Genomic DNA, 12,247 nt, shown 5'->3' with positions numbered 1-12,247 from the left:
TAAGGTGTTCCACTTTCCAAATGAAGAAATTCCTTGACTCTCTTCCTAGTCCTGTCTCTTCAGCTCTCCCTCTATAAATAAATTTTCCTTGGCAAACAAATACATCAGACTCTGACTTCTATTTGAGGGTTGTTTGTTGTATTCTTCATTTTCCCATTTTGCTGTTGTTCTTTCGTTTTTCTACTTTTTTAATTTTTGTGGTGTTGAAGATCAGACTCAGGGCCTTGTGCATGCTGGAAAACTGTTGTAATACCAAGCTACATCCCTAGTCTTCTCTCTTTTACAATAAAGTTATAACCCTGGCATGGTGGTACACACCGGTAATCCCAGCCCTTGGGGTATGAGGACAGGAGGATCAAGAATTCAAATCATCCTCAGCTACATAGTGACTTCAAGACCAACCTGGGCTACATAAGACACTGTCTCAAAAAAAAAAAAAAGGGGGGGGGAGACATAGCAATTCACGCCACCCATCCAAGAAATGAAAAAAGTTCTAAAAAAGAAAAGGTCATCCCTTAAGTGACACATTCTGTCTTTTACCTACCATCTTTCTCCCTCTTACTTTTCCCAGCTAGACTAATTGCCAAGTATTTATTCTTTCTTTTAAAATATTTTATTATTTTTAAAAAATATATTTTATTTATTATTTTTATTTTATGTGTATGTATGTATTGCCTGCGTGTAGATAAGTGCACCCATGTCATACAATGCCCGAGGAGGAAGAAGAGGCTGTCAGATTCCCTGGAACAGGAGTTACCGACAGTTGTTAGCTACCATGTGGGTGCTGGGATTCGAACCTCAGTCTTCTGCAAGAATAGACAGTGTTCTTAATGGTTGAGCCATCTCTCCAGCCCCCGCAAGTGTTTATTCTTGAACCAAACCTACTATAACCGCCCATTCACCCCTACGAACCCAGAGACTAACAATATACAGACCCTGGGGGCTTATTAATTATGATGTACTTGAGCATTTTCAACCTTTATCTCCTAGCTTCTGTGTTTGCATTTGACATAACTGAATACTTCCTCTTTCAAGAAATAGTCTCCTCCCCTGACCTGGTTATACTACATTTTCCTAATTTTTCTATTACCCTTTGGACCACATCTTAGTTTTTTCCTGAGCACCATCTAAAATACAAGATACATAGTGTGTACCTGATAACTGTGGATTATTTGAATAAATAACAATGAATGAATGAATTTCTATTTCTTTCTCAGCACATAGCCTCTAATAAGCAACCATGTGACATAAATTAATGGCCTCTGCAGAGTTTCTTTTTAACATCATAATCTTTGCATCTCTCCTTCATCTTGAATTTTCAGCCCAATTTTTTTCACTATGGCTGGACTCACCAAAACCATTTTTCTCTTCTTTCTGTTGGCTCCGGATCTGAGAAGGATCCTTAATTGTCGCCTTCTGTAGGACTTCCAGCCTGTGCTCATGTCCATCTTGGATTGACTCCATTTTTTCATCTTCATTTTCTAGGAATATAAAACAAAACACTGTGGGGGTGGAGGGAGTGAAGAAAAGAATCTCCATAGGTAAGAAAAACCACTGAAAGAATTACTCAGTAGTTCCAAGCCTGAAGGTGAACATTCTCAGCCTTCCCACTGTCCCACTTTCCAATTTCTTGAATAAGTACTTGAACTAGACTTCAAAAGATGTCTGACTTGGGCTACCAAGATGACTCAGTGGGTATAAGAGCTCACTGTGTAAGCCTGATGACCTATGTTCCAGCCCCATAACCCATAGTGGAAGGAGAGAACCAACTCTTTCTACACACACACACCCAGGGAGGCTTGGAGCCCAAGGCAGAGAGAGAGAGAGAGAGAGAGAGAGAGAGAGAGAGAGAGAGAAATGAAGGGGCTGGAGAGATGGCTCAGCAGTTAAGAGCACTGGTTACTCCTGCAGCGGACCCAGGTTTGAATCCCAGCACCCACATGGTGCCTAACAACCATCCATAACTCCAGTTCCAGAATATATGATGTCTTCTGTCCTCCCCAAGCACTGCATGACATGGGTACACTTACATACATGCAGGCCACTCATACACAAAAAATAAAAATAAATAAATAAAATATTAAAATAAAATAAATACTTTTTAAAGACTATCTGGGGCTGGAGAGCTGGCTCAGTGGTTAATAGCACTAGCTGCTCTGAGAGAGGATCTGGTTTGGTTTCCAGCACCCACATAGTCGCTAACAACAATCCACAACTCCAGTTCCAGGGGACCTGAAATGTTTTTCTGGCCACTGTAGGCACTGCACAACATGACACTTACATGCATGCGGACAAAACACTCATAACACATAAAATAGATAAATAAAATACTTTTTAAAATGATATCAAACGTTACTTACCAGTTTTCTTCTTTCTTTTATTTAAAGGGAGTCTATTAAATTTCTTCTTAGGGGGTTCAGGAACTGGCTGGTCTAGCTTCAATGTCCTTATCTCAGAGACTACTTTATTGTCTAGAGAAGATGAAATCTCTGGAGTTTCAGATGCTATTGCCATCTCCCTGAAAATGATATTGTTTAAATAAAGACTTCAAAAAGAGATACCTATAAGACCCATCCCTTGAAAGACTCCAAGGGTAACAGGAAAGTAGAATTCTAGACTTGGGGCTGGAGGTTCATGGCACTCAGTAGCACAACACACACTTAGCATGTACAGGGCACTGGGTTCAATCCTCAGCACCAGAAAATAAATAAAAGTCCTGGGACTCTTATGGCCTTCTGAGGCCATTTTACCCAGAGACCTGCCTAGTCCCTTCCCAGCTCAAACAGGCATCTTTCCTGAGCTAAGAGAAATCAATAGGAATATAATAAACAACTAAATAGAAAGACAGATCACCATTTACCAACATTACATCCACTCTGGCCTCAACTTACCTCCTTGGGATAAACTTACCCATCATCATTTTCATTACCAGTAGCAGAAGAAGTAAATCCTGGTTCTTTGTCTGGTTGGCTATACATTCTGGGCTGGACACAGGAACTCTCTGCAAAATTAAGGCCAGATCCTTACAAAGCATTACAAAGCAAAACAAAGCATTATAAGCAGAGGAGCAACAAGAGGAAACAACTACCCCAATGTGCCCAACTAAAACACTTCATTCAAATATCTCACCCTGATCCAAGTGTGGTGGCACATGCCTGTAGTCCCAGCACTTGGGAGGGAGAGGCAGGCACATCTCTGAGTTTAAGGCCAGCCTGGTCTAGATAGTGAGTTCCAGGCCAGCTAGAGCTACAGGAAGACCCTGTCTCAAACAACACAAAGCAAAACAAAACAAAACAAAACAAAACAAAATCAAATATCTCGCCCTGTTTGCCAGAACAGTCTACCTTTGGTGTTTATCATATGACAGAACTCTACATCTTTAAATTTTCAGGTAAGTACAAATCTGTCCTTTTTCAAGTTTTTCCAGACTGACCAGTCTCTTCACAAGACATCCAGGTAATAATTTTACTCTATATATGTACTGTTTTTTATCTTATTTTTCCTTAAACTTCTTTTAGGAAAAGAAGTACATCTAAGAATATATGAGACTGTTCACCTTAGCCTCACCATGCAGCCTCCAAGCTTACATAACAGATCTTTTTATGCTAAAAATTAAACTTGGGGCTCGGGAGATAACTCAGTCAGTAAGGTGTTTGAAGACCTCAGTTCAATCCCTAGAACCCACATGAAACAAAACGAAACAAAAGCAAAGCAAAGCAAAGCAAAAGGCAGGCATCATGGTATATACTTGCAATCCCAGCACCTGGGAGGCAGACAGGCAGATCCCAAGGGCTCTCTAGTTGACTAGACTAGCCTAATCAGTGAGCCCCAGGCCAGTGAGAGACCCTATCCAAAACCAAGGTGGCTGGAGCCTGAGAAGAGACACCCAAGGTTGATGTCTGGCTTCCACATGCCTGCACGCAATGCACCCTTACTGGTACACATGTGTACCCACCTACATAAATATGGACACACATGAACACACGCACACATGCACACACGCACACGCGCGCACACACACACACACACACACACAGACTAAATAAATAGCAATAAAAAAATAAAATCCCTAAGAAGACGCTAAAGTAATATTGAAAATATACAAGATGGGGCTGGAAAGACTGCTCAGTGGTTAATAGCACTGGCTGCTCTTACAGAGGATCTGGTTTGGTTTCCAGCACCCACATAGCCACTAATAACAATCCACAACTCCAGTTCCAGAGGACCTGACATGTTCTTCTGGCCTCTGTAGGCACTGCACAACATGACACTTACATGCATGCAGACAACACTCATACTACATAAAATAAATAAAATACTTTTAAAAATGATATCTGACATTACTTACCAGTTTTCTTCTTTCTTTTGTTTGAAGAGAGTCTATTAAATTTCTTCTTAGGGGGTTCAGGAACTGGCTGGTCTAGTTTCAATGTACTTATCTCAGAGACTACTTTATCATCTAGAGAAGATGAAATCTTCGGAGTTTCAGATGCTATTGCCATCTCCCTGAAAATGATATTGTTTAAATAAAGACTTCAAAAAGAGATACCTATAAGGCCCATCCTTTGAAAGAATCCAAGGGTAACAGGAAAGTAGAATTCTAGACTTGGGGCTGGAGGTTCATGGCACTCAGTAGCACAACACACACTTAGCATGTACAAGGCACTGAGTTCAATCCTCAGCACCAGAAAATAAATAAAAGTCCTGGGACTCTTATGGCCTTCTGAGGCCATTTTACCCAGAGACCTGCCTAGTCCCTTCCCAGCTCAAACAGGCATCTTTCCTGAGCTAAGAGAAATCAATAGGAATATAATAAACAACTAAATAGAAAGACAGATCACCATTTACCAACATTACATCCACTCTGGCCTCAACTCACCTCCTTGGGATAAACTTACCCATCAGCATTTTCATTACCAGTAGCAGAAGAAGTAAATCCTTGCTCTTTGTCTGGTTGGCTATGCATTGTGGACTGGACACAGGAACTCTCTGCAAAATTAAGGCCAGATCCTGTCCCTTCCAAAACAAAGCATTACAAGCAGAGGAGCAACAAGAGGAAACAACTACCCCAAAGTGCCCAGCTAAAACATTTTATTCAAATATCTCACCTTGTCTGCCAGAACAGTCTACCTTTGGTGTTAGTCATATGATAGAACTTTAGATCTTTTCTTTTCTTTTCTTTTTGGTCTTTTTGAGACAGGGTCTTCCTATAGCCCAGCTGGCCTGGAACTATGTAGACCAGGCTGGCCTTGAACTCACAGAGATCTGCCTGCCTGCCTCTGCCTCCCAAGTGTTGAGATTAAAGGTGTGCACCACCATACCCAGCAGAACTTTACATCTTTAAATTTAAAAATTTCAGGAAAAACTGCAAATCCTTACCATCTTATGGAGAAGACCTCCAAGCCTACATAAAACACATTTTTATTTTAAAAATTAAACTTGGGGCTGGGGCAATAACTCAGTCAATAAAGTGTTTGCTTTGCAAGCATGAAGACCTCAGTTCAATCCCCAGAACCCAAGTGAAACACAAAAACAAAACAAAGCAAAAGGCAGGCATCATGGTATACACTTTCAATCCCAGCACCTGGGAGGCAGACAGGCAGACCCCAGAAGCTCTCTGGTTGGCTAGATAGCCCAATCAGTGAGCCCCAGGCCAGTGACAGACCCTATCCAAAACTAAGGTGGCTGGAGCCTGAGGAGAGACACGCAAGGTTGACATCTGGCACAGACACACACACCATGTACCCTTACTGGTACACATGTGCACCCACCTACATGGACACACAGGAACATGCACACACAGAGATAAATAAATACCAATAAAAATCAAATTCCTAGCCAGGCATGGTGACAGACGCCTTAGTCCCAGCATTTGGGAGGCAGAGGCAGGCCGATCTCTGTGAGTTCAAGGCTAGCTTGTTCTACCTAGTGAGTTCCAGGACAGCTGGAGCTACAGGGAGAACCTGTCTCAAAAAAGACCAAAAAACAAAAAAAAAAAACAAATTCCTAAGAAACTAAAGCAATATTAAAAATATACAAGATGGAGTTAGGGAGATGACTCAGCATTTAAGAAAACTGGCTTGCAGAGGGCCTGGGTTCAGTTCCCAACACCCACATAGCAGCTAACAACTCTGTAACTCCAGTTCCAGGAGATATGACAACTTCCTTTGGCCTCTGTGGGCATTGCACACATGTATTGCACTTACATACATGCAGGCAAAATACTCATACACAGAAAATAAAATACATAAAATCATGCAGGGCCTGGGGGCACATACCTTTGATCCCAGCACTACAGAGGCAGAGACCAGTGGATATCTGTGAGTTCCAGGCCAGCTGGGGCTACAGAGGCAGAAGAATTTCTGTTGAGTTCAAGGCCAGCCTGGTCTACATAGCGAATCTAGGCCAACTGTGACTAGAGGGAAACCCTGTCTCAAAAAAGATAAAAAAAAGACACCGCCCCAAAGATCAAAAATAAATTCTTTTCAAAAAATGTTATCTTTTTTATCATTTTATTTTATGTGTATAAATTTACTTCCTACATGTGTGTAAATGCACCCATGTCGTGCAATGCCTGTGGAGGTCAGAAGAGGGTATTAGTAACAGTTGTTAGCAACCATGTGGGTGCTGGGAATTGAACCCATGTCCTCTAAAAGAGCAGTCAGTGCTCTTAACTGCTGAGCCATCTCTACAGCACCATAAATGTTTCTGTTTGTTTGTTTTTGTCTTTGAGACAGGGTCTCCTTGTAGCCCCAGCTGTCCTGGAACTCACTATGTAGGCAGGCCTTGAATTCACAAAGATCCACTTGCCTCTGCCTCCCAGGTGCTACAGGGTCTCCTTGTAGCCCCAGCTGTCCTGGAACTCACTATGTAGGTCAGGCAGGCCTTGAATTCACAAAGATCCACTTGCCTCTGCCTCCCAGGTGCTGGAATTAAAGGTGTGCACCACCACACCCAGCCTACTTTTTTAATTATCATTTTTATTTTATGTGTATGAGTGCATTGCCTGCATGTATGTAAATGCACCTATGTCATGCAATGCCTGAGGTGGTCAGAAGGTGTTGGATCCCCTGTAACTGGAGTTATAGATGGTTGTTAGCTGCTATGTGGGTGTTGGGAATCAAAGCCAGGTCCTCTGTAAGAGCAGTCAGTGCTCTTAACCTTGGAGCCATCTCTCCAGCCATAAATTTCTTTAAAAGAAATATAAAAGATGATAGCCCACAACTTTAATTCCAGCACTTCAGAGGTAGCGGCTGGTGGATCTCTGTGAGATTAAGACCAGCTTGGTCTACATATCATGTTCCAGGCCAGTCAGGGCTCCAGGGAGACCTTGTCTCCAAGAATAACAAAACAAAATAACAAAAGGAAATGTGCATGACTATATTCTCCAAATCTGGGAAAACTATCTTTTCTGTGTGTGTGTGTGTGTGTTTCAGACAGGGTCTCCCTGTAGCCCCAGCTGACCTGGAACACCCTATGTAGACCAGGCTGGCCTTGAACCTGCTGGGACTAACGGTGTGCACCACCATGCTCAACTTGAAAATTATCTTTTCTAAGTAAACTGTGAACATATATGAATAAATTGAAATTTCATTTGGAAAAAATGTGAAATATTTATAATATATATTATTTATTCTGACTATACAAAAGTCTGTACCTTTTATCTAAAGTGATTTAGCTACAGATCTATGGATAGGAGATGAAACATTCTAAGTACTACATAAAATTTTCTCAGGAAGAGGGGAGAGAAAGGAGCTGTCAGACCTAGGCAACCCCTCAGAAGGCAGTCACTTTGCTTAACCGAAGCCTTTTTTTCTCTCACGAGCCATACCCAAGCACTCCTGGAGGGACTTCTTCAGCACAGTTTGGAAAATCTCCTCAAATTCCTCATTGGTAAGAGTTGACTTTTCCTGCAGAGACAACAGTGAGAAGGAGAGCTTCTGGTCTCTTCTCTGACCAGTCAGGGAAGCCTTGTTTCAATGAAGCAGCAAATCACAAAACTAAAGGCATTAAGTCAACAAACTAAAGGAGTCTACAAACTTTACCCTGGATTTTCTGGGAATAAGTCACAGAAAAGGAAACCATGTACAAAGTCTGTCCACTTCTGCTCTCATCTGCATCTTGATCCCACTCTGTCCATCATTTCTAGCTTTTTTTTTTTTTTTTTTTTTTTTTGAGACAGGGTCTCCCTGTAGCCCCAGCTGACCTGGAACTCACTATGTAGACCAGGCTAGCCTTGAACTCACAGAGATCCACCTGCCTCTACCTCCCAAGTGCTGGGATTAAAGGTGTGCATCACCATGCCCAGCTCTAAATACTTTCTAAAAAATATTTTACTTTGGGGGCAAGATAGCACAGCGGTTAAGAACACTGTTCATGCAGAAAACCCAGGTTTGAATCCTGGCACCCACATGGCAGCTAACAATGGTCTGTAACTCCAGTTCCAGGGCATCTGACAGTCTCTTCTGTCCTCTGCGGGCACTGCATGACACCGGTGCACTTACATGCATGCAGGTAATTCATGCATACACATAAAATAAAAATAAATAAAACATTTTTTTAAAAAATTTTACTTTATGTGCATGAGTGTATTGCCTGCATGTATGTAAGTGCACCTGTGTCGTGCAATGCCCTCGAAAGTCAGAAGAGGGCATCCAAGCCCCTGGAACTGGAGTTACAGATGGTTGTTAGTTGCCATACGGGTGCTGGGAATCAAACCTGAGTCCTCTGCAAGAACAGTCAGTGCTTTTAACTGCTGAGCATCCCTCTAGCCCCTGGCTAAATACTTTCATCAAAACATTTTAAGCATCAAGGCATGGTGGTACATGCCTGTAATACCCATGCCTGAGAGGTGAAGGCAGGAGAATCAGGAATTCAGGGCTGGCCTTAGGTACACAGCAAGCTCAAGGCCAGCCTGCACTACATGAGACCATCTCAAAAAAAAGTAAAAACGTATTTGGCTTCTTTCAGAAGAAAACAGGAGTTTTTAAAACTGGGGAAGTAACATTTTGAAAAAAAATTGTGTCTGGTAGCTAACACCTTAATCCTAGCACTTGGAAAGCTGAGGCAGGAGGATTGCTATGAGTTTCAGGCCAGTATGGGCTACACAGCAATGCCCAAGCCAGTCTTGGCTACAGAGCGAGATCCTGTCACAAAAACAAAACAGCATTTTTTGAAAATTAATATAAACATAGCAGCATTGCTGGCAACCTCAGCTACTCAGGACAGAGGCTGCAGTAGGAGGATTACAAGTTCAAGACCAGCCTGGGAAACTGAGCAAGACCTTATCTCAAATTTTTAAAGAAATTCTAAAGGAATCATAGTATAGCTCAGCAGTAGAGCACTTGCCTAGCCTGTATGAGGTCTTGGGTTCAATCCTCAGGTCCCCTGCACACACGTGCACGCGCACACACACACACACACACACACACAAAAAAAAAAAAAAAAAATTCACCAGTACAAAAACTGAATGTGTCTAGCTTCTGTGTGAAGCAGGAGGGACTGTTCTACTGGAGCCCATCAGCGTGACATATAGCATGTACCTTTCTCTTCTTCTCCCCTGGCTTGCCTCGAGCTTTTTGTTTTTTCTCCTGGTCCCTGCTTGCACCATTCTCTGTGGCTGCCTTCTTCTTGTTCTTCTTCCTCTTCTTCTTCAAGCTGACTTGGGGCGGACTGCGTTTGGCTTCTGCCTCAGGAGAACTGATCCCTGGGGTGTTTTCCATCAATAAGTTGGCATCAGGAGGTTTCACGCTATGTGATTTTTGTGTAGGTGGAACAAAGGTTTTCTTTGGTCCCTTTTCATATTCTGAAGAAATATGACCAAATGATTGCCAAATATTGCCCATGAAGTAACCACATGGAAGGAGTTTTTAACAAACCTAGCCTAGATCTCTTGGTCTTTCCCTGCATATTCCACTCCCACAGCTCTAAGGTTATTTTAAAGCAGTATAGAATGACACCCAGAAATCTATAATTTGATAAGATTGGTTCATTCTAACATACTCCCGGAAGCTGAATTACTCATGTGGGGTTTTTTTGTTTTATGCTTTTGGGTTTTTTTTTTTTTTTTTTTTTTTTTGTCTTTTTTGAGACAGGGTCTCCCTGCAGCCCCAGCTGGCCTGGAACTCACATAGATCCACCTGCCTCTGCCTCCCAAGTGCTGGGACTACAGGCGTGCACCACCACGCCCAGCCTTAATTGGCTCTTTTTAACTTTGTGAAAATAAGCTTTTAAAAAAATTACTCAAAGCCAGACATGGTGGTACATGCCTTTAATCAGCACTAGGATGGCAGAGGGCACCATGAAACTGAGGCTAGCCTGGTCTACATAGCGACTTCCAGGCCAGCTGGGGCTACAGGGAGACCCTATCTCAAAAAACAAAACAAAAAACTCAAGATCTAAAAATTATTCAAGGCCTAGTCTTTTTAAATATTTTATTATTTTTATTTTATGTGTATATTGCCTGCACAACACAGGTAAATCTGCCCATGTTATGCAGGGACCATGGAGGTCAGAAGAGGGCATCAGATCTCCTGGAACTGGACTTACAGATGGTTTTTGGCTGCCATGTGAGTGCTGGCAATCAAACCCAGGTCTTCTGCAAGAGCAGCCAGTGCTCTTAACCAATGAGCCATCTCTCCAGCCCCAAGGCCTAGTCTTCTTTTAAATTCTTTTTTTTTAATTAAAAAAAAAATCTGTGTGTATATGTGTGTACTTTCTTGTCTACATGTGTACCCTGTGTGTGTTCAAGTGCCCTCGGGGGCCAGAAAAGGGCACCAGAACCTCTGGGCCTGAAGTTGCAGGTGGTTGTGAGCCAAGCAACATGGATGCTGAGAACTGAACTCAGGTCCTCTGTAAGAACAGCAAGTACTCTTAACTGCCATCTCTCCAGCCCCTAAATCTACTTTTTTTTCTGGTCTTTTTGAGACAGGGTTTCCCTGTAGCCCCAGCTGTCCTGGAACTCTCTGTGTAGACCAAGCTGGCCTCAAACTCAGAGATTCACCTGCCTCTGCCTCCCAAGTGCTGGGATTAAAGATCTACTTTTAACTGATAAATCAACATCTAAGAATGTTTCTGAACTGAACAAAACACAGTAAAATTCTTAAGAACTAGTATTCTACCTCCTCGTCTACAGTTGCTGGACATGTGGCATATACCTCTAATACCAGCACTCGGGAGGCAGAGGCAGGCAGATCTTTTTGAAGCCAGCCTGGTCTACATAGTGAATTCCAGGCCATATAGTAAGATTCTGGGGCTATTTAGTAAGACTCTGCCCCCACCCACCAAAAAAAAAGAGGGGGGAAAAGTAAAATTCTCAGGTGTAAGTGATCATCTCTGAGCTTCAATACTTTCTGCCTCTCTGGTGGCATTTAACATTTTTAACTTCATATTATAAATATTTAAATGTCCTTTTTCTCTCTACAGTGCATACATTCCTTGAGCAGGACTGTTTCTAAGTCGTATTTATTTTGCTCAGTGCAAGTAGCATAATGGTAATTTGAACAAAGTGTACAGAAAATCTGCGTAACCAGATTTCTCCTTTGGAGGAAAGACTGTCCAAAAAGTCAATGAGAGAAGTGAACCAAGTGAACCTCCCTCGTTCTCGGCTCACCTTCGTTACCCTGCAGTGCTGCCATCATTCAGTGCAGAAACTATACTTTCTTTGCCTCTGTTAGAAAAAAAGATATAAACTGCTATAGTTTTGGTTAAACATGCTCTTAAACTTTCTTTTCTGTCTTTTTGGATTTAATTTGCCTGTCATCCTCAACTACATTCCTGCCTTCTCCACTCCATTTCTCACATCATCAGTACCAATTACATAACCAGGAAGAAGGAGAGTTGCTGTTTTAAAGAGAAGCAACAATCCTTAGTTTTTGGTTTTAGTTTTTACAATACTAAGGATTACACCTAGGCCCTTGTGCATGCTAGCTAGGCAAGCACTTGGCCACCGAGCTATAACCCCAGCTCTTTTCACATTCTTTTACTTGAGATCAGATCTCCATAAATTACCTAGACTGGCCTTGAACTCACTGTATAGCACGAGAAGACCTTGAATTTGCAATCCTCCTGCCTCAGCCACTGGGATTACCAGCCTCAGTCACAGTCCTTAGTGATTTAAGCGCCTAGATCCCCATCTGACATAAGGTAAGCACTTCTAACCAGACAGACACAGTAGCTGCAGTGGCAGAAGTAGAGGTGGTATTGGAGTAGTGGTGACAGGGCCAGTCCTGGGAGTGAAAAGGGTTTT

At 42.3% G+C, this 12,247-nt stretch overlaps 1 protein-coding gene across 9 annotated transcripts in view; it reads right to left on the bottom strand.

The window, feature by feature from the left end:
- The window catches only part of Zcwpw1 (zinc finger CW-type and PWWP domain containing 1), a 33,879-nt gene that overhangs the window by 17,276 nt on the left and 4,356 nt on the right, over window positions 1–12,247 (bottom strand). For 2 of the 9 annotated variants that reach the window (XM_008832369.3, XM_008832370.3), the window contains exons 2-9: window positions 11,612–11,668; window positions 9,543–9,805; window positions 7,832–7,910; window positions 4,899–4,989; window positions 4,349–4,506; window positions 2,911–3,001; window positions 2,361–2,518; window positions 1,353–1,481 (exon numbers count right to left, since the gene is read on the bottom strand). In XM_008832369.3, the coding sequence (XP_008830591.1) occupies window positions 1,353–1,481; window positions 2,361–2,518; window positions 2,911–3,001; window positions 4,349–4,506; window positions 4,899–4,989; window positions 7,832–7,910; window positions 9,543–9,805; window positions 11,612–11,639 (997 nt within the window). In that variant the 5' untranslated portion in view covers window positions 11,640–11,668. Of the gene's footprint in view, window positions 1–1,352; window positions 1,482–2,360; window positions 2,519–2,910; window positions 3,002–4,348; window positions 4,507–4,898; window positions 4,990–7,831; window positions 7,911–9,542; window positions 10,057–11,611; window positions 11,669–12,247 lie in introns of those variants that run through there. The other 7 variants (XM_029563205.1, XM_029563206.1, XM_008832371.3 and 4 more) reach the window with 5 other exon arrangements.

This window comes from Nannospalax galili, unplaced genomic scaffold, assembly GCF_000622305.1.
Source record: "Nannospalax galili isolate Female #2095 unplaced genomic scaffold, S.galili_v1.0 scaffold675, whole genome shotgun sequence".
Classification (NCBI taxonomy): Eukaryota; Metazoa; Chordata; class Mammalia; order Rodentia; family Spalacidae; genus Nannospalax; species Nannospalax galili.
The sequence above is the reverse complement of the archived record's forward strand: the minus strand, read 5'-3'. Positions and strand labels throughout refer to the sequence as shown.